General features: G+C 36.2%; 1 protein-coding gene across 1 annotated transcript in view; it reads left to right on the top strand.

The window, feature by feature from the left end:
* Rfx6 (regulatory factor X6) overlaps positions 1–25,998 on the top strand; it is a 52,737-nt gene that overhangs the window by 2,327 nt on the left and 24,412 nt on the right. Inside the window, exons 3-6 of the mRNA XM_052164302.1 lie at positions 1,516–1,639; positions 3,570–3,631; positions 14,500–14,577; positions 15,803–15,830. Of these exons, the coding sequence (XP_052020262.1) occupies positions 1,516–1,639; positions 3,570–3,631; positions 14,500–14,577; positions 15,803–15,830 (292 nt within the window). The remainder of the gene's footprint in view (positions 1–1,515; positions 1,640–3,569; positions 3,632–14,499; positions 14,578–15,802; positions 15,831–25,998) is intronic.

Genomic DNA, 25,998 nt, shown 5'->3' with positions numbered 1-25,998 from the left:
CTGCATATTATATTGCTCTTATGTTGTAAATGATTAGGTTTTATTAAACATGATACTTATATAAATGCATTTTAGTAAAAATAATTTACTGAAATTTTTGAAAAAAAGGAAATAGATCTAGAAGATTTGATTTCTAGATTGTCACTCAGATGATTGCAACACAGATTATTTATTAAATTGCATGTAGTTGAAATGAAGTGGAAATCTACCCAGATTTTCAAAGCTTATATAGTTATGTTTATACTACAGAGTTGGGATTCTATGTTGTTTGGAGGTTTCTATAGATATTGTCTCAGTTATATCTGATAATTTCGATGAATATATGTTTAATCACAGTAAAAAGGTATAAGAGTAGAAATAAATCATTATCATTTCAGCTTCAGTGAAATGAGTTTACCCTGGTATCTTTTCCAAACAAATACAGTACCTTTTGTTGTTCAGTAGTTTGCGGATAAAACTAAAGGCATGTAAGCTTTGACAGGCTGAAGCCTGGCAGTCCTTTCAAATTGAAGATGTTCTTCTAAAGCCAAAGGATGTTTAATTTCACCATTCCCAGTCCTAGATCAAAGAGAAAACTACTGAACAGTGGAGATTGATACCTGTTATTTGAAATGATGGCCTGGAAGGAGTGATTTCAACATTAACATCACATTGCAATTGTATTAACAAGTGTTTGCTGTGAATTTTACTCTTTCAAGTTTGATTCTTGTGATTTGTTTGTGTTCCTGTGGTTGCTTGTGCGTACTTGCTTACAACACAAACATATTGTCTCAGAGCTTCTGTGAGTCAGGAGTCTAGACAGGTCACCTTGACACTAAGTTCATGGTCAAACCTTATAGAAATGAAGAAATTAGTTGATGCTGAGAGTTTACACTAGACCTTTTTACTCTTGTTTCTCTAATCTTATTGGCTGCTGACAGAATTTATTCCCTGAATTGTAGAACCGAGGCCCTTAGCACTTATGGATTACCTACCATTCTCTTAGAGATAGCCCTCTTCAAGAATTTGTCACTTGCTTCTCCAGATCTGTGGAGGGTGTCATCTCCTACTTTGAATCATCCTTCTGCTTCTGACTCCCAGACATTGTTTTAAAGACTTACCAAGTGGAATGACATCATCAAGAGAATTTCCTTACCAAGAGAAATTAATGAACACTTACCATAATCTTTGTACACATTTTAAAGTCTACTGGTATGTTTTGATCATGTAAACATCGGATAGTGACAACTGTGTAAGGTGTATATCTATATACTCCTTAACATAAACAGCAGTTTACGATGTTTTTAATAGAAAGCACATTGCAAATTCCTCTCTTAGCAGTTTGGAGATAGACAGCACATAATTTTTTGCTTATTTCATTCTGGTATTATTTTAAATAGCAATCAGAACAAAGAAGGCCTATGTATATCATTAACACACTGTTATATAGTCTGTTTTCAAAACTAGCGTTGTCATTGAGGGCATGGGGAGGTAACAGTGAACAGATTTGATTTAATTCTTGGACTTTTCTCTCAGGCTTGAAGACAATTACATAGTGTGTGAAGGAGTTTGCCTCCCACGGTGCATTCTTTACGCTCACTACTTAGATTTCTGCAGGAAAGAGAAACTAGAGCCAGCTTGTGCAGCTACCTTCGGAAAGGTATATGACACATATTGACTATACTGCCTTATAACTAACATATTGGGTAGGCAATGTGTAACTAAATTCACCTAAATGAGTGAATCTTAGACACTGTTAAGACATCAGCTTTACAGGCATAAATGAAATTTATGTTTGGAGCTGTTATCTATGTGTATCTTGATTTTTCTTTTTGAGTCACAGATTACTGTTTATCTGATCTAAAGTGAGCTCAGGGCAAGCTCCTTACAAAAGCAGCATGTTTCCTCAAAGAGGATGAATTCAAGAGATTGGTGTAAACTATAATGGAAAGTAGAAGCAAATGAAGGTGAACCCACAAATGCAGGCTTCTCTTACTATTATGTAGTCCACATATTTGAGTTTTTGGCAGATTTTATTCTGTTACTTAAGTAGTTGTCCTTAATCTTTGTCTTAGTTTGATTATGTTTATGCCACAGAATTACCAGATTTTTTTAATGGGATTGATTACATTTCTGTCATTTAACATTTCTATCATTAAGATAGGAATGTATGAATCTGACATTGGATGGCTTATACATGTTGATATCATTTTAAGAACTGGAGAAAACAGGGACTGGAGAGATGGCTCAGCGGGTAAGAACACTAACTGCTCTTCCAAAGGTCCTGAGTTCAAATCCCAGCAACCACATGGTGGCTCACAACCATCCGTAATGAAATCAGATGCCTTCTTCTGGTGTGTCTGAAGACAGCTACAGTGTACTTACATATAACAATAAATAAATAAATCTTTTTAAAAAAAAGAATTGGAGAAAACAATATCAATTGCTTGGTAAAGCTTTCATCTTTGAAACCTCTTACAGTCATCTGTTGTCTGGGAATCTAGAATATCTTAGTAGAACTGTAAGGAGTTTGAGATGCAAGTATTACACTTCCCGAACACCAAGATCTAACCTGTAGAAGACTCCTTATCCAGAAATCAATGAGTGTTATGGTCCATTTCCTCACGTTTTCCAGGAGGGAGTGGAGGCAGGTGATTTATATATAGATATATAGCAGGACTTCTTTACATATCTCAGGTTGACCTTAAACTCATTATGCGGCCCAGGTTGGCCTCGAACTTGTGATGCCCCTGCTCATCCTGTTGAGTGCTGGATTTACAGACATGTGTCCTTATGTCTAGCTCACCACTTTAAAAGTAGACCAATGCCATGCCTTAAAGAAGCAGTTTATTTTGGGGGCAGGAGAGATCCCTCCGTGGTTAAAAGAACTGACTGCTTTTCTGAATGGACCTCTGTAACTCTAGTTCCAGGGCATCGCATGCCTCTTCTGGCCTTCGTGGGCACTACATGCTTGTAGTACACAGACATACATGCTGGTAAAACACCTATATGTATGAAATGAAATAATACTGAAAAGTGGCTAATTATTTTGAAAACATGTTTTCTTACAGAGACAGTGTGACATAGAGCATGTCTCTCGAGCGGCGAGGATCTAGCCATGCCTGTGATTAGCTTATTGTGATACTTGCTGATAAACAACCTCCTCAAGGCTTAGCATACCCTCAAAAGCTGGATGAAATAGCTTCTGATGCCCATAATAACAGTATCATTTTCAGAGCCTACCCTATAGTGATAATGCTTAGGTGGGAATCAGAGCACCTTGAACGCCCAATTAAACTAGAAGTAATTAACTAACCAAAATTTCCATGGAGCTCTCTTAAGATCCAAGGATCTTTTCAGAATGGTGATGAATATTTAATATTGGTATTAAGTGGATGGAATTATCATAAAGGAATGTAAACAATCCTCGTTTGGCATAAATAAAGTAACCATGATAATTGATGTATTTCTTATCAACACATGCATATTACTTTAAGTGTTCCTTCTAGTTTACCACTTACTTTTTTGAATTAGTTTATGAGAGCTTTGCATAGAGCTACACATTTCTAAATCTTGTCTTTCTGTTTTAGACAATTCGCCAAAAATTTCCACTCCTAACAACAAGAAGACTTGGAACGAGAGGCCATTCAAAGTAAGAACAGAATAATAGGTTTTGCCTTTATACTTATAGACATAAGGCAGTCTTATCAGTGAATGGAACCACATATTTTCTTCTTAATAAGATAAATGCTGGCCAACTATAAGAACTAATTAACTAACTAGCTAACACACACACACACACACACACACACACACACACAGACATGACAATATCCCCTAAAGAATAACTCTTCAAGTTCTTCCTTGACTGTTCTCATCCAGATGGTCATTTCAGTCCTGTGCTATCCTTCAAGGCAAACAATAACCTGCTTGATCATCTCTCACTATAAATATAGACATACAATGAGCTGTATGCATCCTGCCCCTTGACATTCTTAGATAATTCTTTCATAACTCTCTGTAGAACCCCATTAACTCATGCTCACCATGGGTTCCTCTGTCCACATTTTCATTTTTGAACAGTATCAAATCTTTCATACTGAAAGACAAAATCAGGTCACACCTGTCATACCCTGCACCACTTTTTGTCCTTAAAAGACTAGTTACCAGTTACTGTTTCCAGTGTTAGGTACATTGCTCTACCAGAACACTTCTGCCTCTGGGTAAAACTCAAATAACCTGTTTCTACAATTATTCGTTTTTTGACTTACTTCCTAGCCCTTGCTCTTTCTGTCAACCTCCCTCTTCAACCCAGAACCTTGACCTATGGGTTTTGAGTCACTCCACAGTTTCCTCCCATCCTTGTGGCTTGCAGACAGTCTCCTGAATTGCAGTGCAGTGCTGACCCATAATGCAGCCTCATATTAGTTTAAAATTTTCTACTAACCATAGCAAAAGAGTAAAAAGCAACTAGCAACATTCATTTCAATTAAGTTTTATTTAACCCAGTATACAAAAATATTTAAGTGTGCAATCCACATAAAATTTTGAGAAGATATTTTGTTTTGTTCATACTGAGTTTTAAAAATCTCATAAATGAGCCACAGTTCAAATGTTCCCTTCTTGTGCTAGCAGCTGCCTTACACTGGCCCGCTCTGGTCACTTGCAAAAAATTAAGTCCTAATTTTGGAATTATCCTGCAGTTGTCTTTCTTCCTTCTCAGTTTTGAAGTGTTACCCTGACTCTCTGGTCATTGAGCACGGTGTTTCCACACGGATGTTCTGACTCTGTCCTTTCTCTCTCATGCTCAGAGACTTACACGGGCCCACAATTTCAACTCTATACAAAGTATCTATATGTTTATTTGTTCTCTCTCTCTCCCTCCCCCGCCCTCCTTCCCTCTCTTCTCTCTCTCTCTCTCTCTCTCTCTCTCTCTCTCTCTCTCTCTCTGAGTGTGTGTGTGTGTGTGTGCATGTCTGTGTGCTTATATGTGTACCATGCATGGCATACATGAGGAAATCAGAGGATATCCTTGGGAATCAATTCTCTCCTTCTACCATCTGGGTTCTGGGGATTGAACTCAGTTTGTCTGACTTGGAAACAAGCACCTTCACCTTCTTCACCTTCACCATATGCTTCTTTTCACTACTTCACGATTTCTACTCTTTTTTTACTATTTCAAGACAGGGTTTCTCTGTATAGCCCTGGCTGTCCTGGAACTCACTCTGTAAACCAGGCTGCCCTTCAAACTCAGAAATCCACCTGCCTCTGTCTCCCAAGTGCTGCGATTAAAGGCGTGTACCACCACTGCTTACCATGATATGAAAAGTGTAGTATGACTTAGGTTCAACCTGTTTTCCTCCCTTATTGTTTACTTCTCAGTTATCAGTATATTGTTATGTTTGGCCCTAAATTATCACCCCAGTACCTTTTGAATCACCCAAAAGTCTTCCCCTGTTGAGGACACTCCTGCCCTTGTATGTATCTTGAAATCTTAGCCACTTAGAGGTATGCATTCTGAACCTTCTCTTTCGAATGTTCTCATGTTTTGTTAATTTGGGTAGGTTCTTTGCACTTTGATAGTTATTTGTTAGTATCTGGCTAAATATATTAATTTAGCTCCTTCCTAAACAGATGCTATTTTGAAGATAGATACTTTGTTTCATTCATTTTTAGTCCCTTCTGTTGTCTAACACATAATTTATTATCAATCAATACTTACTTTGCTGATTTTAAGTACTTTAAAAATTACTATGGCCGGTGAAAGAAGACTAAAATACCACACTGGGGGAGAAAGCCTTTGCCTTCTAAGTCAACTTTATGTCAAACTTGGCTCAGTCTGGTTTGATGATTTCTAAAGTACTATATTGTGTAAGTAGAGGTGAGATCAGACAGCGTTTGAAGTAGAAAGATAGAGAGCAAAGAGGCAAATCTACACCAGCAATCCTCTTGACAGGCTCTAGAAGAGGGTGGGTGGGCAGGTTGCAGAGAAAGTCAATTAATCCCAAAAGGAGCCCTTAGGATTAGAGATGAATCATTAACTGTGCCCATTGTGACACAGCCACACTCTAGTTCTTACGTTGATATAGCAACATTTGGTGACTTCTGGCAACTTATTTGAAAATTAAGAGCCATTGACATGATCAAGGCCTAATGATTTGAATTTTTCTGCCTTATTGATATACCATTTGCTTTTTATGACATGGCTATCAGCCTTTTGGGAATTTTTATATTGTAAGTAGAAATAATGTCCACTGTGTAAACAAAGTATGTCAAAAGATATAGCAAGGATCATATTAGAAATGGTAATGTTCTGATATGATTATTCTTATCCAGATAACATTTCTGTTTTTGCTTCTAAAAGACATCTTGAGATTTTATTTTGCAAGACAGTACATTTAAGACATCATGCTTAATGGCTGAAACACGAGTTGAACAAATCAGGATGAATTGTATGCTTCCATATGTAACTGTGTGAGAATGGGCAGATCACTCAACCTTTATCAGTAAAGTGGGTTGTGATACCTTATCTCATTATTTTGAGAATTAAATAACATTTAAATAATATTAATGGAAGATCAAGTACACTTTCAACTTTATGATGGTACTCTTTTATAAGAGAAAATTGTAACTGAAAGCATCAAAAATCAGCAGTGCAATGAAGTTATTGTCTATTGAATTGTACACATACACACACACACATACACACACACAAGATAGATTTTTTTTATATAAATAAGGAAACTGTAGTTAGGTTATTGACTTTCTTAAGTGCACAAGGATACAACCCACTAACAATGCTGACATTTATAACAAGGTTCAACTGACTCTAAGTATATGTTTATCAAGTAGTAAAAGTAAGAAAACCACTTGTTTCTAATATCACTCATGTCACCAAAACAATTAATTTATTAACCTTTTTATTATTTTCATTTTTTCATTGAGATTTGTATTAATTTTGTACTGTTCAAGCAGTTCTAAAGAGTAATTACTATTACATTCTTCCTTAAAGACAATAATATTTTATTAATCTTTAGTCACTAATTTTAGTGATACATATTTAGTATGAAAGGAAATTGGCACAACCAATGAACTCTTAGCCTCCTAATTTTAACCCTAAGCATCCTCAAGGTAAATACATTATCTTCCAACTATTATTTCAGTTAGGTATTTAGCATTTTGTAGGTTTAAATTTTTTTTTAATTTTTTTTATTCGATATAATTTATTTACATTTCAAATGATTTCCCCTTTTCTAGCCCCCCCCCACTCCCCGAAAGTCCCGTAAGCCCCCTTCTCTTCCCCTGTCCTCCCTCCCACCCCTTCCCAGTTCCCCGTTCTGGTTTTGCCAAATACTGTTTCACTGAGTCTTTCCAGAACCAGGGACCACTCCTGCTTTCTTCTTGTATCTCATTTGATGTGTGGATTATGTTTTGGGTATTCCAGCTTTCTAGGTTAATAACCACTTATTCGTGAGTGCATACCATGATTCACCTTTTGAGTCTGGGTTACCTCACTTAGTATGATGTTCTCTAGCTCCATCCATTTGCCTAAGAATTTCATGAATTCATTGTTTCTAATGGCTGAATAGTACTCCATTGTGTAGATATACCACATTTTTTGCATCCACTCTTCTGTTGAGGGATATGTAGGTTTAAATTTTATAAAAATTATTTTATGACTGTTGAAAACATGGACAACTGAGACATAAATACAAATGAAGTAATCTTACTTAGAAGAATCAGGAAATCATGCTTCCTTCCAGAATTTTAACGCATTTTATTTTAGTGCTGAGTAGGATATCAATTTTGCCATATTTTCATAGAATAACCAATTTTTAAATATTTCATTTGGGATGTCAGAAGGAATTGCTGCTAGGTGATGATGGATCTAAATAGCTCTTCTGTGTTCTGGACAGGAAGGGGTGTCACGGTTTCTGAAACTAACTTCAGATATACTTGGATTCATGGAATAAAGTGTCTTTTGATTTTGTAGCAATATGTAGACTCTACAGGTTGGGAACCTATGATCTGTGTGACAAGGTGTAACAAAGTGATAGCAAACTCTACAAATCAAGTGAACTCCATTTCTGTATCTTAAGCCTTACTTTCCCAGCCTCAATAACATATTCTGTATATAAGCAGACACCAAGATAGAACACGACTTTATCTTTGTGTTTCTTCTCCTTTCTTTGATGGCAAAAGAATAGAGCTGTAGTTTCTTTTACATTTTTAAATTTAAGTTTTCAAAAAATGAAATTCTACAGGCATCACAGAATAAATCATTCATATTTTATGATTATGAGTATTTCAGGAATAATTGATAAGTTGGAACTGAGGTACAAAGAATGGTTCTAAAGAGTTTTGGAGGTATAAAGAATGATAAGATAGCTTATCTACTATCAAAGAATTTTCACTATTGATATTAATAAGCATTATATTAACAGTTTCAATAGTAGCTAGTCTTTGGGGACATAAATGAAACAAAAAGGCTTGTGTGTATCTTTGCTCAAAATAGATAAATAAAGTAAGGGATATTGTAAGTCAACTCTTTAATAGCTACAGGGTAGACTGAATCAAAGTTACATTTTAATTCCTGGTAGACTTTGATCAGCCAAATCTTGGTTTTCAGACACAGTGGGCAAAAGCTATTATCTTATTTATTAGTGGTGATTTAGTGGGTTAATAAAAACTGATATGACAGCTGCTCTTATCACAGCAAGTTATTGCAAGTCCCTGAGCCGCTTAACCCCATCATTTCCTTATCGGTTATCATTTGTATAGTGTAAACAACTAACATCATGGTCACTAGCTCAGTGGGAACATATGTTTCAGGAATTCTATATGAGAAGTGATGAGGAAAAGAAGGGTAAGCATAGGTGTATCCTGATCAGCTCACGAAGAAAAGTGCTGGACAGAATGTCAACATGCTGGCCATGAAGGAGAAATGTAATAGTTTCACTTAGTCTACTAAGAATCTGTTATAGTTATATTTTGAGCCATGAATTAATTAATCATTCCTTTGTGTTCATAACTTATAAATGAGATCAGTCACTTGATGTAAAGCATAAGGCAGAGGACCTTGGTGCTAATGAATAGACACAGTATTGTTAGAAAATCAGAAAGACTAATTTTGTGAAAAATGTTTTTTTTTCCTAGACAACCTAACTAATCATACACAGAAATTGTAATGGTATTTGTAAGATGTTTCCCTTAGTAAAATGGGTGTAATCATGTAGTGTTAAAGAATCATAATCTATTAGAATGGCCCTCAAAACAGGAAACAGACAGAGATACATAAGTGAAAACAGTGAAGCAAATTTTATTCTTATTTACCATGTATTAGCATGTGTTACTTTGTTGCACTATTCCTGGAAACATTTCTTAGTGAGGTTTGTTTTAGCCAAATCTACTAGTGAGGAATGATGTTTTAAAATGCTACAGCAGAGATGAAGACTTTGTGTATACCCTGCATGAACTCACTCCTCCCAGTTTTACAGGGTTTATGTTTAACTCTAGGAAGACAGGGGTGCTCGTGCACTATCTCTCCTCTTCTCTGAAAGACACTAAATCATCACTAAGATGATAACAGGTGCTTTGTTAGAACAAAACAAAGCTTAAGGGGGAAAAGATTGTTTTATTTGCTCCCAAAGAACCTAGGTATGAGACTCTGGAGCACAGCCACAGACAGAGTAAAATCCTAAGATCTGTATCATGAGCAGCTTCCTACCTAAACTTGCTGACCGCATGTTGGTCCTATAAAATATTTAAACATTCAGCTTTGGCTTTGCTCAAGAGTTTTGTTGGTAACATGGAAATTCACAATGTCAGGTATTTACTAAAAATGAAAAAAAAAGTACTGGATTCACGCTTATGTTTTTTATTGGTTTTCAGATCCAAAGGACACACACACATTGATAAGTGCCTGAAGATATCCTCAAATCTTAGTGCTTAAGCCAATGACAGAGTTACTAATGATTACAGGGATAAGGCTACAATGGGATGAATGGCCAAGAATGGAATTCAGTGGACAGAGAGATTAGTTTTGCCTTGGAGAGTAGGCAGTTTCACTCACTAACAATATACCTCAAAGTTGACTAAGAAACAACCCTATCCCAGGAAGGAAGGAAGACAGCCAACAAAACACTGGCTGGAGCCAGCACAAGCTCTTTATGGAGAGGCAGTAATCCAGGCAGAAACAGCTAAGTTTACAAAGTGCTCGTGATTGGGTAAAAGGAGTGAGTATTTTTCCATATATCACATGTGATAAAATATTTTGATTTTTGCCAAAGTTTAGATTGTGCCAGTCACAGTTACATACATGGTTATATCTGCTTAACCTTAATTGGCAAGTTATTTATATAGTCTCTTTTATGACACACTGTTAGTTTTAAAACTTTTTCCATATATTCAATTATTCAACAAGCTTATTGACTCCCTGTTACAGGAAGCTTGTAATCTAGAAGACTTTATTTACACGTGGAAGATCAAATATGAAACACCCTGATCAATGCTACAGGTCTGAGGGATTCACGCTGACTACTTGTGCTATTTAATCAATGATGACTCCTATAGAGTGTGTGCATGAATGCACATGTATGCAAACTATATTTGGCTTAAGAATTTCTAATTGTGAGTAAGCTTGAGATTTTAAAAAAAAAGTTGCATTTCAGGAATGAGGGCAACGAACACTGTTGAAGTACGGAGTTGCCTTGTGAAGCTGTGACCTTGAATTTTGCCTTCAAACCCATACAGCTATTAAATAATAACCTTTAAATGAACCATAGGATTGGTAAGATGGCACATTGGGTAAAATCACCTGGCACTCAAGCCTGATTATTTGAGCTTGGTCTCTATACCAAGAAGAGAACTGACTCCTCAAAGTTTTCCTTCTGGTTGCCACACACAAGCACTCATAGTCACATCCCAACACACACACACACACACACACACACACACAACACACACACACAGTCATGCACATCCATTATGTGCCCATACACCCAAAAATAAATAAATACAAATTAACATAAATCACAATTTTTTCAAGCTTTGTTATGAACTTGGGATAATATATTACTTATAGATTGTGGACATTTGAAATCATGTCTGTACAAAGTTTTTTTATAGTAATGGGAGCTCAATAAATGGCAACTACTAATAATTATTTGCTATCATTGTCTTCAACTGGTGTAGCAAGTGTTAATTCAGAATTGCCTTTCTTCCTTTTTAAAATTGTTTTATTTATTTACATTCCAAATGTTGCCCCTTTCCTGGTCCCTCCTCTAAGACTTCTTCACCCCATCCCTCCTCCCTTTTGCCTATGACAGCGTGCTCCTCCGTGCACCTGCCCACCCACACCCCTCACCTACTTACCCTGCCACACACCCTCTCCCACCTCACCCCATTCCCCTTCCCTGGGGCATCAAGTCTCTACAGGATTAGGTGCTTACTCTCCTACTGAGACCAGACAAAGTAGTTCCTTTTTATGCTTTTCTGCTCCAAGACTGCTAACTCCCCAAGGTCTGAAACCCTCCACTATCTGGCTCTGAATCCTTACAATGTAGCACACAGATAACATTTGAAGAAGACTCTTTCACTGATTCCCTATTGTCAGGCATGTTCATGAGACTGCATTGTGGAGGTGAAGGTAACTGACCAATGTCTGGGTTGATATGTTAGTTACATTTGACCAGTGAATAAAGTACACAAGACATTGACTTTGAATTCAAGTTTGTAAACTTTCATGCTCTAATGGTTGCATTGGTAATAAACAACAATAATAATGAAATCATTTTCTAAAAATAAGGAACTAGTAAGTATATATGAAAACAATCTTAATGTCATAAATAGGAAACAAATTACAAATCCACACTAGCTAAGGTCTGGAAGGATGCTGTAATTTAAAATAACCAATACAACTATAGTTAATTGTAATTAATGAAACTATCAGGTAATTTAAAAACCTGTAAGTATACTTTCCTCAGTGATGATCAGTGTGGTCATAACAGCAGGACCAACAGGCATCTAACTCAGGAGGCCAGAAACTGGGATGAACAGCTGGTCTTATTTTTCATGTCTATTGGACTCATCATTATTCTGACAACTGTTCCAATAGCCAGACATAATAATAGACATACTTTACTTTGATGTTTTTGAACTCATGGCTACGTCTTGGAAATATCAGGTTGCCTGTCACCTTTGAAGGCAATGTAGCTGTTTATATGGCAAACAACTTTACCATGGAATAGAATTATTTTATTACAGGTTGAAAAGGGGGTTAGAGATGAGAAACAAAAAGATAGGAAAAATTTATCAATGTTTGAAACAATGCTTAGCATATACTGTTTTCGCAAGTAGCAAAAATGTAGTTGTTTAAACTACAGAGTCTGAAGAGCAAAAGAACATGAAGCTATAATATTTTCCCATTTAAAAAGATTCTCTCAATTTTGAATACCACTCGCCTATTTCCTCTAACACACTGACATTGTTCTAAAGTTTTAAAAAGGAAATATAAATACTTATTTCAAACTCCCAAGTTCATAATCTGAATTCTACTACTATATCTAACCAAATGCATATAAATCTGCTAGTTTACCCATAGTTTAAGTACTTATGATACTGATTAATGTTTATTATTCACTGTTTAATTATTTCTATTACTGCATGTCTTTCAGTCGGGTCTTTATTAGTTAAGCTTCTTTCTTTCACCATGTCTATCATGTAAAGTCAGTTCAATAGTTTTGAGCTTTCATACATTTTCTATTTTTCCATCTACATTCTTGTTTCAATACATCTTAGGTGTCCTCTTGTCTCATCATATAGTGTAGCTTAAAAGTAGAGTAATTATGACAATCTTCTGTTCAGGTTAATAGGCTATTGTTTTCCATCTACCAAAACTAATACCTTAAATCTTCTCAGTCTTTTCAGACTTACAAAATTTCATTCTTCCTGTTTTAAAAATATAACATTATTTTAGTATGTGTGTATGTTAGTTTTAAAGCCACTGTCTAACTCAAGTGACACTGAGTCAAGAGAAACAGCCTTACTGAGACAGACAGTCCTTGTGTTTGAAGGCTCTGTTCCCTCTGTCATCAGGCAGTCCATAGCCTAATGGAATGCCTTGATCTATTGTGGATGCCCACAAGTGCTGGCTGACCAGAGCCAGATATGGATATAGCTATCACCTGGGAGACTCTCCTAGTGCATGACACTCTCAGCCAGTCATTGAACTGAGCAAAGGGTCCCCAATGGGGGAGCTAGAGAAAGGAACCAAGGAGCTGAAAGGGTTTCCAGCGCTGTAGGAGGAACAACAATATGAGCCACCCAGTACTCCCAGAGCTCCCAGGGACAAACCATCAACCAAAGTGTACACATGGCTCCAGACACATAGGCAGCAAAGGATGGTCTTGTTAGACACCAAAGGGAAGGGAGGTCCTTGGTCCTGGAAAGACTTGATGTGGAATACCAGGACAGAGAAGTGGGGGAGGGTTGGTTGGGGAAGGGGAGATGACTTATGGGCTTTTTGAGGGAGGGGGAACCAGGAAAGGGGACAACATTTGAAATGTAAATAAAGAATATATTTAATAAAAAAAGAAACAAAAACATAGTACTTGTAAAGGATACCTGGACTATGTTATGTGTGTGTATGATAAAATAGTGCACATCCATTTGAAGGATGTTATGAGTAGTAAAATCTTGGAAGAACCAGATTTTAGCTAATTAAAGATTTCTATTTCTAGAGAAAAAAAGACATCTTTCTCCTTGGGCTCTGGCATACTGACATTCCTCATCTGAGAGGCCTTTTCCCTTGAGCTCTGGGGAGCTGATTCCAATCATCTACACCTTACCCTTCCTGTGCATATGATCCTTTATTGAAGAGTGATTATGGGAAACTTGAGAGTGGTGGAAGGATCTGGAATGCACAGTACCCATCCCACACAGTGAACAGATCAAAAACTGATGAGTGATGTAAGGGGTGGTTTTTGCCCCACTACCATGGTCTCATCTGGACTTTCATGAGTCTAAGAATCCCAAAGTCTGTTTGCTAGGTCATTATGGTTGGGCACTATAAATGCAATAGCACAGGCATAACCTATGTAGCAAATCATTTGTTTGATTTATATTTTTAAGTATTTTGACAGTTTGCCTAAAGCTTCTATAAGCACATCTTTGAGAGGCCATAGAAATGTTTAGGTATAGAACAACTATACCCAGTTTTTTTTTTTTTCATTGCTAATGTCATAGGAATGGACTGAAGTGTATATCTGCTGATGGTCTATCCACTTTTAACTTGTATGATAATGCCAAAAAGTGACATTTTAAGATATGCTTAGTCTGAGTCCAATGAAAATGTTCTCATCTTTCAGTTTTATCTACTTCCTGACCTTAGATGCACGTGGATGGGCAAGCATAGCAGGAAGATGGTTTCCTGTGGATAGCAGGTCTTACTGAGTTAGCGCAGTTACTCCTGTGTTTTGTTTCTCTTTCATTAATGCAGAAATGGTTCTTATCTTAATGTAGGTATCATTACTATGGGATTGGCATCAAAGAAAGCAGTGCGTATTACCACTCCGTTTATTCTGGAAAGGGCTTGACAAGGTAAAGTAATAGCATATTCACCATACATTTCTGCGTATCTTTAAGTATATGTGATACCTATTCGATGAATTGCTTTGTAATTTTGCTTACTATGAAAAAATTTTTTCTATTAAACATAATGTCAGTATAGTGCGAACATTGTCATGACATAGTCTAGATTGCTTGGTAAATTGTATAATTTTAATGGTTAATGAAAAAGTAATGATTAGCCAAGTGTCCCTCAAGAAATGAGGAGAAGAATCCAATGAAAGAGAATTGTCAGTAAGTTTATACTTACTCAAGGGCTGGGGAAGATGACTCAAGGGTTGAGAGCACTTGTTTTTGCAAAGGACTGATATCCTCTAACAACCATCTAAAACTCCAGATTCATAGGAGTCAACACTGTCTTCTCGCCTCCAAGACAGACAGACATACATGCAGCCATAAAAATAAACAGAACAAAAATAAATAAATCTTTTAAATATTTTCATTTACTTATAAGGTGGAGTCTATTTTCAAGCTGGATTCAATAAAATAAATTTAAAAATGTGATATTTTTAAGAGAGTTGTTTTAAAAATCTGTATAGTTGAATAATACCTTAGCAACACAAAAAGATTATTATAGTAATTGCTAAGCATAATCTTTGAGTACCATATTACTTATTAAGACAGTACGATATGATTGTCCATTTGAGTCTCTGTGACAAAAATCCATGTTACTATAAAGAACACATTGTTTTAAGCTGCCATGAACTATCAGGAGCAGGATATTAATATGTTAGGTTATAATAAACAAGACCAGTGGGTACACAACTTCTAGAAAAATATTAGAGCAGACTAATTAAAACTTCACCTGAGATTTTCTCATGATGTGGTTATGGAGAATTACATATGACTTCTAAAAGAAGAACTAATTGTAATAGTAAAATATCTTAGGGGAAAAATTAGTCTATTCAGTTATGCTAAGATTAATTTGGGGATTATTGTAGTAGGTTAGTGGTGAATACCCACAATAAAATATAAATACAGGCTAAGACACATACAAAATGTTAGTATAGAGTGTTTATGCTTGTCTCAAATCTTACCCAACTTCCTGAGATATCTTTTATTTTAATTTCTTTCCCCAAATCATTTTATAAACATTTGAGCAGTGATAATGTTATAAAACAGACCACTTTAATGTACTGTGTTATCTTGCTATAATGATAATTTATTTCAAACTAATGGAAAGTTTATGGTTTTTAAGGTTTTCGGGGAGCAAACTGAAGAATGAGGTAAGAACACTTTTTATCTGTTTCACATCTGCTATGTGTCTCAGAAGGTCAGAAAGTTTTGTTACTTAAGTATAAAAGTAAATGTTACTTTTGGGGAGCCAACTGAAAACAAGAACTCCAAATACAGTTAAACTCTGAGTGAGACTCTCTGCAAGGACCTGCTCAACAGCTTCCAGTTTGCTTGGGAGGGATAATTTTCAGTGATTTAATACCATATACTTAGAAATTGAAAAGGAGGCCACTACTGACCTAAGAATTTCTACTTCAAAGACTAGAAAAGCTTAAGTAGAGGATACAGAAAAAAAATTGTTAATTGAACTGTGCTGATTCGGGAAAAAGCTTTCATAGTTGTCAGGAAGCCCTAATGTTATACTGCTCTGCTGTTCTGCTGTACACACACACACACACGCACACGCACACACGCACGCGCACACACACACAAACACACACACACACAAACACACACACTCTCTCTCTCTCTCTCTCTTGCATGTGCACACACATGCACACACGTGAGTGCGCGCACGCACACAGAGGCACATATGCTCACCTATACACACTTGCACAAGCACACATACATGCTCACACACACATGTACACACACATGTACACTCATACATACAGGTACTCATACACATGCATGCAGCCACACACATGCACTTGTACATGCACACAACTCTCACACACACTATATGAAATCTTTTTCTCTTGGCTTCCTTTCCAGCCTTTCCTTAAAGAACAGATCAGCAAACTGACTTTATCTAAATGAGTTAGACTCCCATTAGGGACCACATGGCTAATTAGGCACATGATAAGACCTTCATTATCTTCAGTTTAACTAATCATTAAAACAAGGTGCCATAGAACTCACGGCACATGACAATGTGTTGTGTGGTAAATTGTAACTCAAGCTAAAGTGTAACTCCATTAATTTGATGAAATAATGCAAGCATATTATCAAAAGAAATAATAAAAGGCCCCAACCCTCTGAAACGACCAGTTTCTTTCCAGTACTTTTAAAACAGTTAATGGTTAATTACACAATAAACTCCAGATTGCTTTTTTTAAATCAATGAAATAATAGCTTTTATTAAATAAACAATCATGAAACTGCAAAAATATTGACTTAGAAATACTCATTGGTTCATTTAAGATTAGGTCAATAGGGGTTCTCAGTGGTTTCACTCAGGTGTTCTTCCCGTCCAGTGAGATGGCCACTAAGCTTTGATGAATCCACTGATCTTCCCTGTGTACAGCACATGTTAGCACACAGAATAAATGGAAAATATGTCTGAGATCTACTTGTCTTCCCTAGGTGACCAAATTACTAATTCACATGTAGCTAACAAAATTTTTAATAAACGTTTCTTGGCATGTTATATGGACTGTGTATTTTCTGTAAGCAACTGCAACAATAGTAATACATTTTTGTGATGACCAGTGATGACTGGTCATTTTATGATGACTAGCTTTGAAAGAGCTTTCCAGAAGCTCATTAACTAAGTCGCCTATTGCAGGCAGAGGGCTGAACTAGAGGCCTTGCATGTATTAGTCAGTTTCTACCACTGAGTAAAAACTCCTATTTGCCTAAAGTGATTTGAAAATGATATTTTCACAATAAAATAAAGTTGAAAATTTAAAAATTTTTGTGCTTAAGGTGATCAATAATTCCTGTTTGATAAGGACAAAAATAATCAGTGCAAATCTATGTATATTTTAGGTTATTTGAATATTAATAATTCTGAGATAGATTTAGTAGCTGCCAATCCTGTCGATTTATAGCCATAGCAACCACAGTTGAGAGATGCATGGGCATAAACATCGAGTGGGATTCTGCTTTTTAAATCCACAGTCAAGGCAACTAATTTACATATTTATAATACTACGGGTTCTGGAGGACAAGGCAATATGTAGATGTATGTGTGAAATTTAAAACATGTATTTATGAATTAAAAATTTAAGACAACCATCAACATTTATAAACCATTGTGCTTATTCTTCATCTTTTTGTTTTTATTTTAATTGTTGTTTGGCTTCTGTCATGTCCGGATTTGTTTGCTTTTGCATTCTAAAGTGCTTAGAGATTTGCAAAGTCGTGTCTAATAATAAAATCCCAGATACTTCCCCATCCTGACTAAGACATGAGCATGAAGGCGCACCTCTTCCCTTCACACTGAAAAGTGGAAAGGCAAATTTAGATGGATGTTGCAAATTCTATGGCTGGAGTTGAGGCAGCTTCTGTAAGGTGCTGTTCCTCTGTCAGGTCACCAGCTGTGGAGCAGCATGGGAAGAAATGGGTCTGAGAAGCTTTGGGAAAATCAGTTGTTCTCAATCAGCATTCCCAGGGTTGGGAATGCAGTCCTAATGTCCCTAGGTTCCCACCATACGCAGAACTCTTTGGAAAGGCACATATTGGTCACATATCTTTCTGGGAGAAGTAGGAAAATTCAAATAACTTTTTTGTGGATCTTCTGTTGAGACACGTGGAAACAGTCTTAGAAAACATGAATGGTAGGAAATTATAGAATTTGGATGACAGGTACCTGAAGAAATATTGAAGAGCAGTTGTAATTTTTAAAAAGCACCATATATCAAAATTAAAATTATAAGAGATACTATTGGTTAGTTCCATAGATACTATAAATATGCCAATTCTTTCTTATTTAATATATGTATATATTATATTCTAACAGACACCTCTATGGTAATTAATTTTTGAAAATAATCAAAATATCTTTAAACTTTATATAGTATATATAGAAAATAATAGTTAAGAGAAGTATAAACCAGAAGACTCCATAAAAGAACATACCTACTAGATACCAAAATAGTATGAGAATCTAATATGGACTCAACTGTAGACAGAAAAAAATGTAGTAGAGATTAAGTAGCTGAGAAATTCCCTAGTAAACATAAAGAATGAGTGTGTGGTTAGGGTTGACTACAATAAAAATGGAAGAAGGTATTTTTCAAAAACTTGCTTAAGTCCTTGCTAGAGTTCTTGCTTTAAGTCCTTGCTATCAAAACAAAGGCAACATGAGTTATACCTGTCTGCACAAAGCCTGCCTTGATGCTTCCCCAAGAGAAAAACAAAGTTATTTTTGCTGTTACTGTTGTTTTGCTTTTCTACTAAAATGTTTGATAATAATCTTAACATTGATCTCTTATATACTGTATGTGCTTGCGAGAAAGACATGATGATAGTAGTTTTGTAGTTTATTTAATCTCAAACCTATAGTTTTGGTTGTTATTTTTAAGCATTTTTTATTTTAATTTATTTACATTTCAAGTGTTATCCCCTTATCTGGTTTCCCCCTCTCTCAGAAACCCCCTCTCCAACTCTCCCTGCTTCTATGAGGGTGTTCCTTCACTCACCTATCCACTCCCACCTACCCCCTTGATTCCCGTACACTGGGGAATCTATCAAACCTATCATAGGACCAAGGACCTCTCCTCCCATTGATGTCTGACAAGGCTGTCCTCTGCTACATATACAGCCAGAGCCATGTGTACTTAGAGTTGGTGGCTTAGTCCCTGGGAGCTCTGGGAGGTCTGGTTGGTTGATATTGTTGTCCTTCCTATGGGGTTGGAAACCCCTTCAGCTCCTTTAGTCCTTTCTCTAACTCCTCCACTGTTGACTCCACACTCAGTCCAATGGATGGCTGCAAGCATCTGACTCTGTATTTGCAAGGCTCTGGCAGGGCCTCTCAGGAGACAGCTATATCAGGCTCCTTTCAGCAAGCCTTTCTTAGCATCCACAATAGTGTCAGAGTTTGATGACTGCATCTGGGATATTTTGTTCCCCTTTCTAAGAAGGACTGAAGCAAGAACTTCAAGTCTCTGAAGAAAGAAATTGAAGTTCTCAGAAGATGGAAAGATCTCCTAAGCTCATGGATTGGCAGGGTTAATATAGTAAAAATGGCCATCTTGCCAAAAGCAAACTACAAAGTCAATACAATCCCCCTCCAAATTCCAACTCAATTCTTCACAGAGTTAGAAAGAGAAATTTGCAAATTCATTTGAAATAACAAAAAACCCAGGATAGCAAAAACTATTCTTAACAATAAGAGGACTTCTGGGAGAATCACAATCCCTGACCTCAAGCAGTACTACAGAGCAACCGTGTTAAAAAAAAAAATTGCATGGTATTGGTACAGTGACAGGCAGGTAGATCAGTGGAATACATTTGAAGACCTAGAAATGAACCCACACACCTATGGTCACTTGATCTTTGACAAAGGAGCTAAAACCATCCAGTGGAAAAAAGACAGCATTTCCAGTAAATGGTGCTGTTTCAACTGGTGGTCAACAAGTAGAAGAATGCAAATTGATTCATTCTTATCTCCTTGTACAAAGTTCAAGTCCAAGTGGATCAAGAACCTCCACGTAAAACCAGATACACTGAATCTAGTAGAAGAGAAAAAGTGGGGGAAAGTTTGGGTTGTTTTTAGTTCTCCTTGTTTGCTTGCTTTTTCTTCTTTTATTGTTTGAGAACCTCACAAATGCATATATTGGTTTTCGACAAAATCTGCCCCACTTTTCCCTCTTCAAGTAGAAGAACTTAGATAGGTTTTCACAGGTAGCAACCCATCAGAAACTGATTCTTCTTTCCCCAGATACTACCAATTACAAATAGCTCCTGAGCTAGGGTAGGGCTTCATGGGCTCCTCTCCCGCACATGCTGGGATCTTTGTTTGGCTTGATCTTGTGCAGATATTGTGCACACAGTCATAGCAGCTGTGCGTTCATTTGTGCAGAATGAGATCCAGGGCACCGAGGGTTACACAAAGAATCGTTGTCTTGAAAAAAAAGAAAAGAAAAGGGAAATGCAGAATCATTGAAACTATTATGAGTAATGTTTCACAATTATTAAATTTAAAGATACAAAAGATATGAAGAAATGCTGTAGTTAGGAATATGGACAACCTTCCCTCCCCCAAATCCTTGAAGAGGCAATATCTGATGAAGTTGAAGGCAACATATTTGATAGCATTCTTAAAGAAACTCTCACAGAACAGAGAGGCAGGTATATGAATGTTCATTTCAGCATTGTTTAACAACATTGTTTTTGAATGTTGGAAAAATAATTTAAATATCTACTGTGATTTAATGGGAATAAGGGAACTGTCTTTAGAATGTGAGTAATTTTGAAACCATAGTGGGTAGATTATAAAGAACATCAATATAGGATATACTGTTATGGTACCAATTTTAAATTATAAATATTTATTCAGAATCTATTTATATAAAATACAGTTAAAAGTATGAATAGTGGTGATATAAACCATGCCCAGATCATTGACTGGGAAGGAAAGGCAATTTTAATGGGGAGGACTACAAAGGTTGTTTTAACATAGGGAGTGTCTCATGTCTTAGGGTGATAAGTATATTTATTGTCTATTCTACATAGTTTTGCAAAGCCACAGCAGAAGCTAAACAACAATAAAAACCTCAGAAATAGGACAGTAAGTATAATTCATTTGTAATTTGCTTAAATTTTGGGTTTATAAATACATATTTTCAATTTCAAAATTGTGGAGAATTTCTCAGAAACATTTAATCCATTGCAATACAATAAAACCTAATTATATTGTCCTGGTGAAGAAATATGTTTTTATTGTTTTTGATACAAACCAGGTTTTTATCTCCTTTTATTGAAACTAGACTATTTTCTCACATAATATATTATAATTATAATTTCCCCTCACCCAATCGTCTCAGTTCCTTCCCGTTTCCCTTTTCATCCGGAACCACTCCCTTTCTGTCTCTCATTAAAAAAGAACAGATTTCCAAGAGACAACAACCAAACATGACAAAATAAAAATATAACAAGATGTAGCAAAAACTACTCTACCAAAGTTGGACATTGCAACCCAACAGGAAGAAGAGTCCCAAGGGCAGGTACAAGAGTCGGAGACACACTTGTTCTCAAAGCCAAGAGTCTCATAAAAGACTAAGCTAATGATTAGAATAACATATATACAGAGGAGCTGGAGTTGACCCATGTAGGCCCCGTGCTTGCCTCTTCACACTCTGTGAGATCTTTTGTTCCTTGTTTAGATGAGATTCAGAGGACCTTGTTCCCCTGGTATCCTCTACCCACTCTGGGTCTTACACTCTTCTTGCTTCTTCTTTCATGAGATTCCTTAAACTCCAGGGAGACAGAATTCATGGAGACCTCCCATTAGAGACTCCCCCTCTCTCTGTCTCTGTCTCTCTACACAATGTCTGGTTGAGGGCCTTTGCACCTGCTGCCATCTGCTACCTGAGGAAGCCTCTCTGACGATGACTGAATACATCTCTGATCTATGAGTGTAGCAGAATATCATTAGGAGTCATTTTATTGATAATTTTTTCAGACTAGTAGTGTTTCGTTTTATCCTAGGTCTTTGCGGTTGCCTAGTCTCTAGTTTGTGGTTACCCAAGCAGTACTGGATATGGGTTCCTTCTCATAAAGTGGGCCTTACATCAAATCAGACATTGGTTGGGTACTTTCACAAGTTCTGTGCCCCTGTTGCCCTAGCATATCTTTCAGGGAGGACAGATTGTAGGTCCAAAGTTTTATGGTTGTGTTAGTTTCCATAAGAAATCAGTTTTATTAATGTTTGACTTTGTTTTGGAGCAATATGGCATTGAGTGGTTTTAATAATGTATGTTACCCTTTATTATAGTATTTCAAATCTATCTTTTGCATAAGTAGGGATTCTTATTTGATGGAGTGAATAAATTATTTTTGACTTATTATTCTCTCATCTCCCTACCATACCAGATTATCCCTTTCATCTTTTTATCTAGTTGCTCTTTGACTTTTGTGTCTTTGTGTTAATCTTTTGGTAATGGTGACACAATGAGTTTAATTTGAGTTGCTTAAAGGATCTTGAATAGGGAGTTATTTACGGGGTGCTGAGCAATTTATTAGTAGCTTACCACTAAAGAGAATATCTAATTTATTCCTAAACATCACCAATTACCTGTAGATATGTCTGTATAAGGTGTTAGAGACTTGGGATCCAAACACTACATAATACTAAGTACATGCTATCTACAAATATTCTGATAAACACAGGGCCTTATGAGCTCCTCTCAACACTATTATGGAATACAGAAAGGCTCAGTCGTCTGCAGGTCTACATAAGCAATCATATTCACTGAAAGTTCAATCGCGCCATGGTCATGTCATGCCTGGATGACCGCATTTCACAACCCTTGATTCTTTTCCCTATCTCTTATAATCTTTCTTCTGAATTTCCCATGTTTCCACAGCCTTGGGCAGGATGATGAGCACTGAAAAGACAGTTATTTTCTACAAGTTGACCAGTTGTGAGTCTCTGTAAATACTGCTGCTCACGCTATGGGCTATCTCTTTACTCAGATAACTGCTTCCATTCCTGTACAGAACCTTTTTTTTTTTTAATTCAAAAGATCCCGTTTGTCAATTGTTGGTCTTATTCCCTGAGCAACCAAATCCTTACTTAAAACATTTCTCATGGCCTTCAAAAGTTTTCCTGGCTTTTTTTTTTTTTTATAGAGCAGTCTTAGAGTTTCAGGTCTTACATAAATTTCTATGATTTCTTTGTAGGTGATATAGTTCAGAGTGAAAGTTAAGGATCTTGTTTCATTCTTCCATATGTTGGTAATCAGTTTTCCCAGTACTATTTGTTTAAAATTCTGGCCCTTCTCTAATGAGTACTTTTGGCATCTTCTTCAAAAAGATCAGGTGGTGATAATAGTGTGGGTTCTTTTTTTTTTTTTTTTTTTTTCTTTTTGAAACTCTTGGCTTGGGGTAATTTTTTTCTCACACATGTAGAATAACAAAGTCATTATCACTCGTTAGAGAATAATCTCTTATTTTCATACATTACAATGAGGAAAATTCCCCAAGAGCCATTTTGTTTCTCCTTCATATTAACTGTTCATGGTTAGCTGAACAACGCCATATCAAGATTAATCTTAACCCCTCCCTTCTTTAGATATGCTTTTCAAATATTTGCAGGTTGTTATCATGTTCCTTTGTCATCATGTCCCCTTAGCCACACTGGGTCACTTAGATTCTTCCTCTCCCTTACCAGTCAGACGGTTAACTTACAATCACACTTGTCTCTTTTCTGTAGGATCCTTCTTCTTTTCACTTAGAAATACGGTTAATAGTTTACCTGCAAATACTGAAGTCAGTAGTTGAGAAAGAAGAAAACAAACAAAAACAAAGCGGAAAACCAAAGAAACAAAGCATACCTCTGTGGCCAGTCTGTACTACATAAGCTAGCTTCTCCTGTAGCATAATCACAGCACCGAGGACGTGAAAAGTTAGCCAGTCTTTTCTATTTTTGTGTCACAATCTCTGGAAAGGATAGTATCATTTCTGACCTTTGACATTTTTTTTCATTCTTTTTTTTTATTCGATATAATTTATTTACATTTCAAATGATTTCCCCTTTTCTAGCCCCCCCCACTCCCCGAAAGTCCCGTAAGCCCCCTTCTCTTCCCCTGTCCTCCCTCCCACCCCTTCCCAGTTCCCCGTTCTGGTTTTGCCAAATACTGTTTCACTGAGTCTTTCCAGAACCAGGGACCTTTGACATTTTTATACACACTTAATAATATGCCCAAAGAAATGTGATTTTGTAAGCTTTTCCTTGGGCTGCTTTGCTTCTTAGAGATCTTCTATCTGTACTGCTACCTTCCATTACACAAAATATTAACATTGTGATATTTTAAAATGATATTTTAAAATTTTAATATAAAATTATGTAGTTTGCTTCTTAGTATTTTCTAGTGTGCTAAGCAATTTTCCTGAGAAATTCCTATTTATTTTTTTGAAAATCTTATTTATAATATCCTGATACATAGATATATGCAATCATGTCCTACTGAACTGGTTAAAAGGGAAACATCTTTTGTACACCATTTGTCTTCTTTCTTTTCTGATAATAAAAGGTTAGCAATCTCAAGGACACATTTCTATATTTCTGACTCAGTTTTATGGCTTAATCTGCTGCTTAATTGTTGTTCAGTTTTATTTTCTATAAAAATGTGATCATTTGTTTTGTGAATGTTTTTATTTAGTATTCGGGTTTGTGAGTTTTCAAGTACTAAATATAAAGTTCTAGTTCCTTTATTTTATACTATTATGCAGAACTCCATTATGGGAAAACACCAAGGTAAATATATTCATTATGTATTTAATTAGATTATTTTTTTGGATTTGGTTTTTTGGAGACAGGGTTTCTCTGTGTAGCCCTGGCTGTCCTGGAACTCACTCGGTAGACCAGGCTGACCTCGAACTCAGAAATCTGCCTGCCTCTGTCTCCCAGAGTGCTGGGATTACAGGAGTGTGCCACCACTGCCTGGCTAATTAGATATTTTTAATTATGAAAAGCAATATTGATATGAACATTCGACAGACACTTATGTATAGGAGCAGGGATCCAGATCCTACATTATACTCTCACTTCATTTCACTATGTCCACTATGTCCCCCTTTTTAGAGTAAAATTCCCTTCTCACCACCATTTTGATATACTCTCTAACTTTTTTTTTTACCGTATTTAACATCCTAATGATATAACACTCCAGTCAGAATTTATACCAGCTTAACCTCTGTAACACATAAAACAAACCACTTTACACTTCCATCCCTATCCTTTTCAGTGGTGTCACAAAATTACACTAAATGTATATGTGTGTGTGCCCCAAAACATAAACTAACAGTTACTGTTTATTAAATTATATGGAAAATGAAATGTGGAGGTAAAAAGTAAAATTTATAGTACTAATGTCTATATTAATAATTATTTTTTATGTATTAGACTCAACTCAAGAGAAAACAGGAAGTAGAGTTCATCTGACTTTTATAATTACGTTGCATTTATTCCCATTTTTCTAGGCTCTTTATTTCTTGATACATCTTTAGGTACTCTATGGCTTTCTTTCAATTCAGCCTGCAGTCCTATATGAGCTCGCAAAGTAACTTACCTGTGGTATCCAGTCATTCTGTTAATGTATGTATGTATGTATGTATGTATATATGTATGTATGCTTATATATGCATAAGTTATATATCCTCTATATAATTCTAGGTAAACAGAAGATTATTCCTATAGCTTTTCCAAATGTACTTAGTACTACGGATCCCTTCTTTCCCCTCTCCCTCTTATTGCCTTCCCCAATTAAG

The sequence above is a fragment of the Apodemus sylvaticus genome, chromosome 19 (assembly GCF_947179515.1).
Source record: "Apodemus sylvaticus chromosome 19, mApoSyl1.1, whole genome shotgun sequence".
Classification (NCBI taxonomy): Eukaryota; Metazoa; Chordata; class Mammalia; order Rodentia; family Muridae; genus Apodemus; species Apodemus sylvaticus.
Note: the sequence above shows the minus strand (reverse complement) of the source record. Positions and strands in the feature narration are given on the sequence as shown.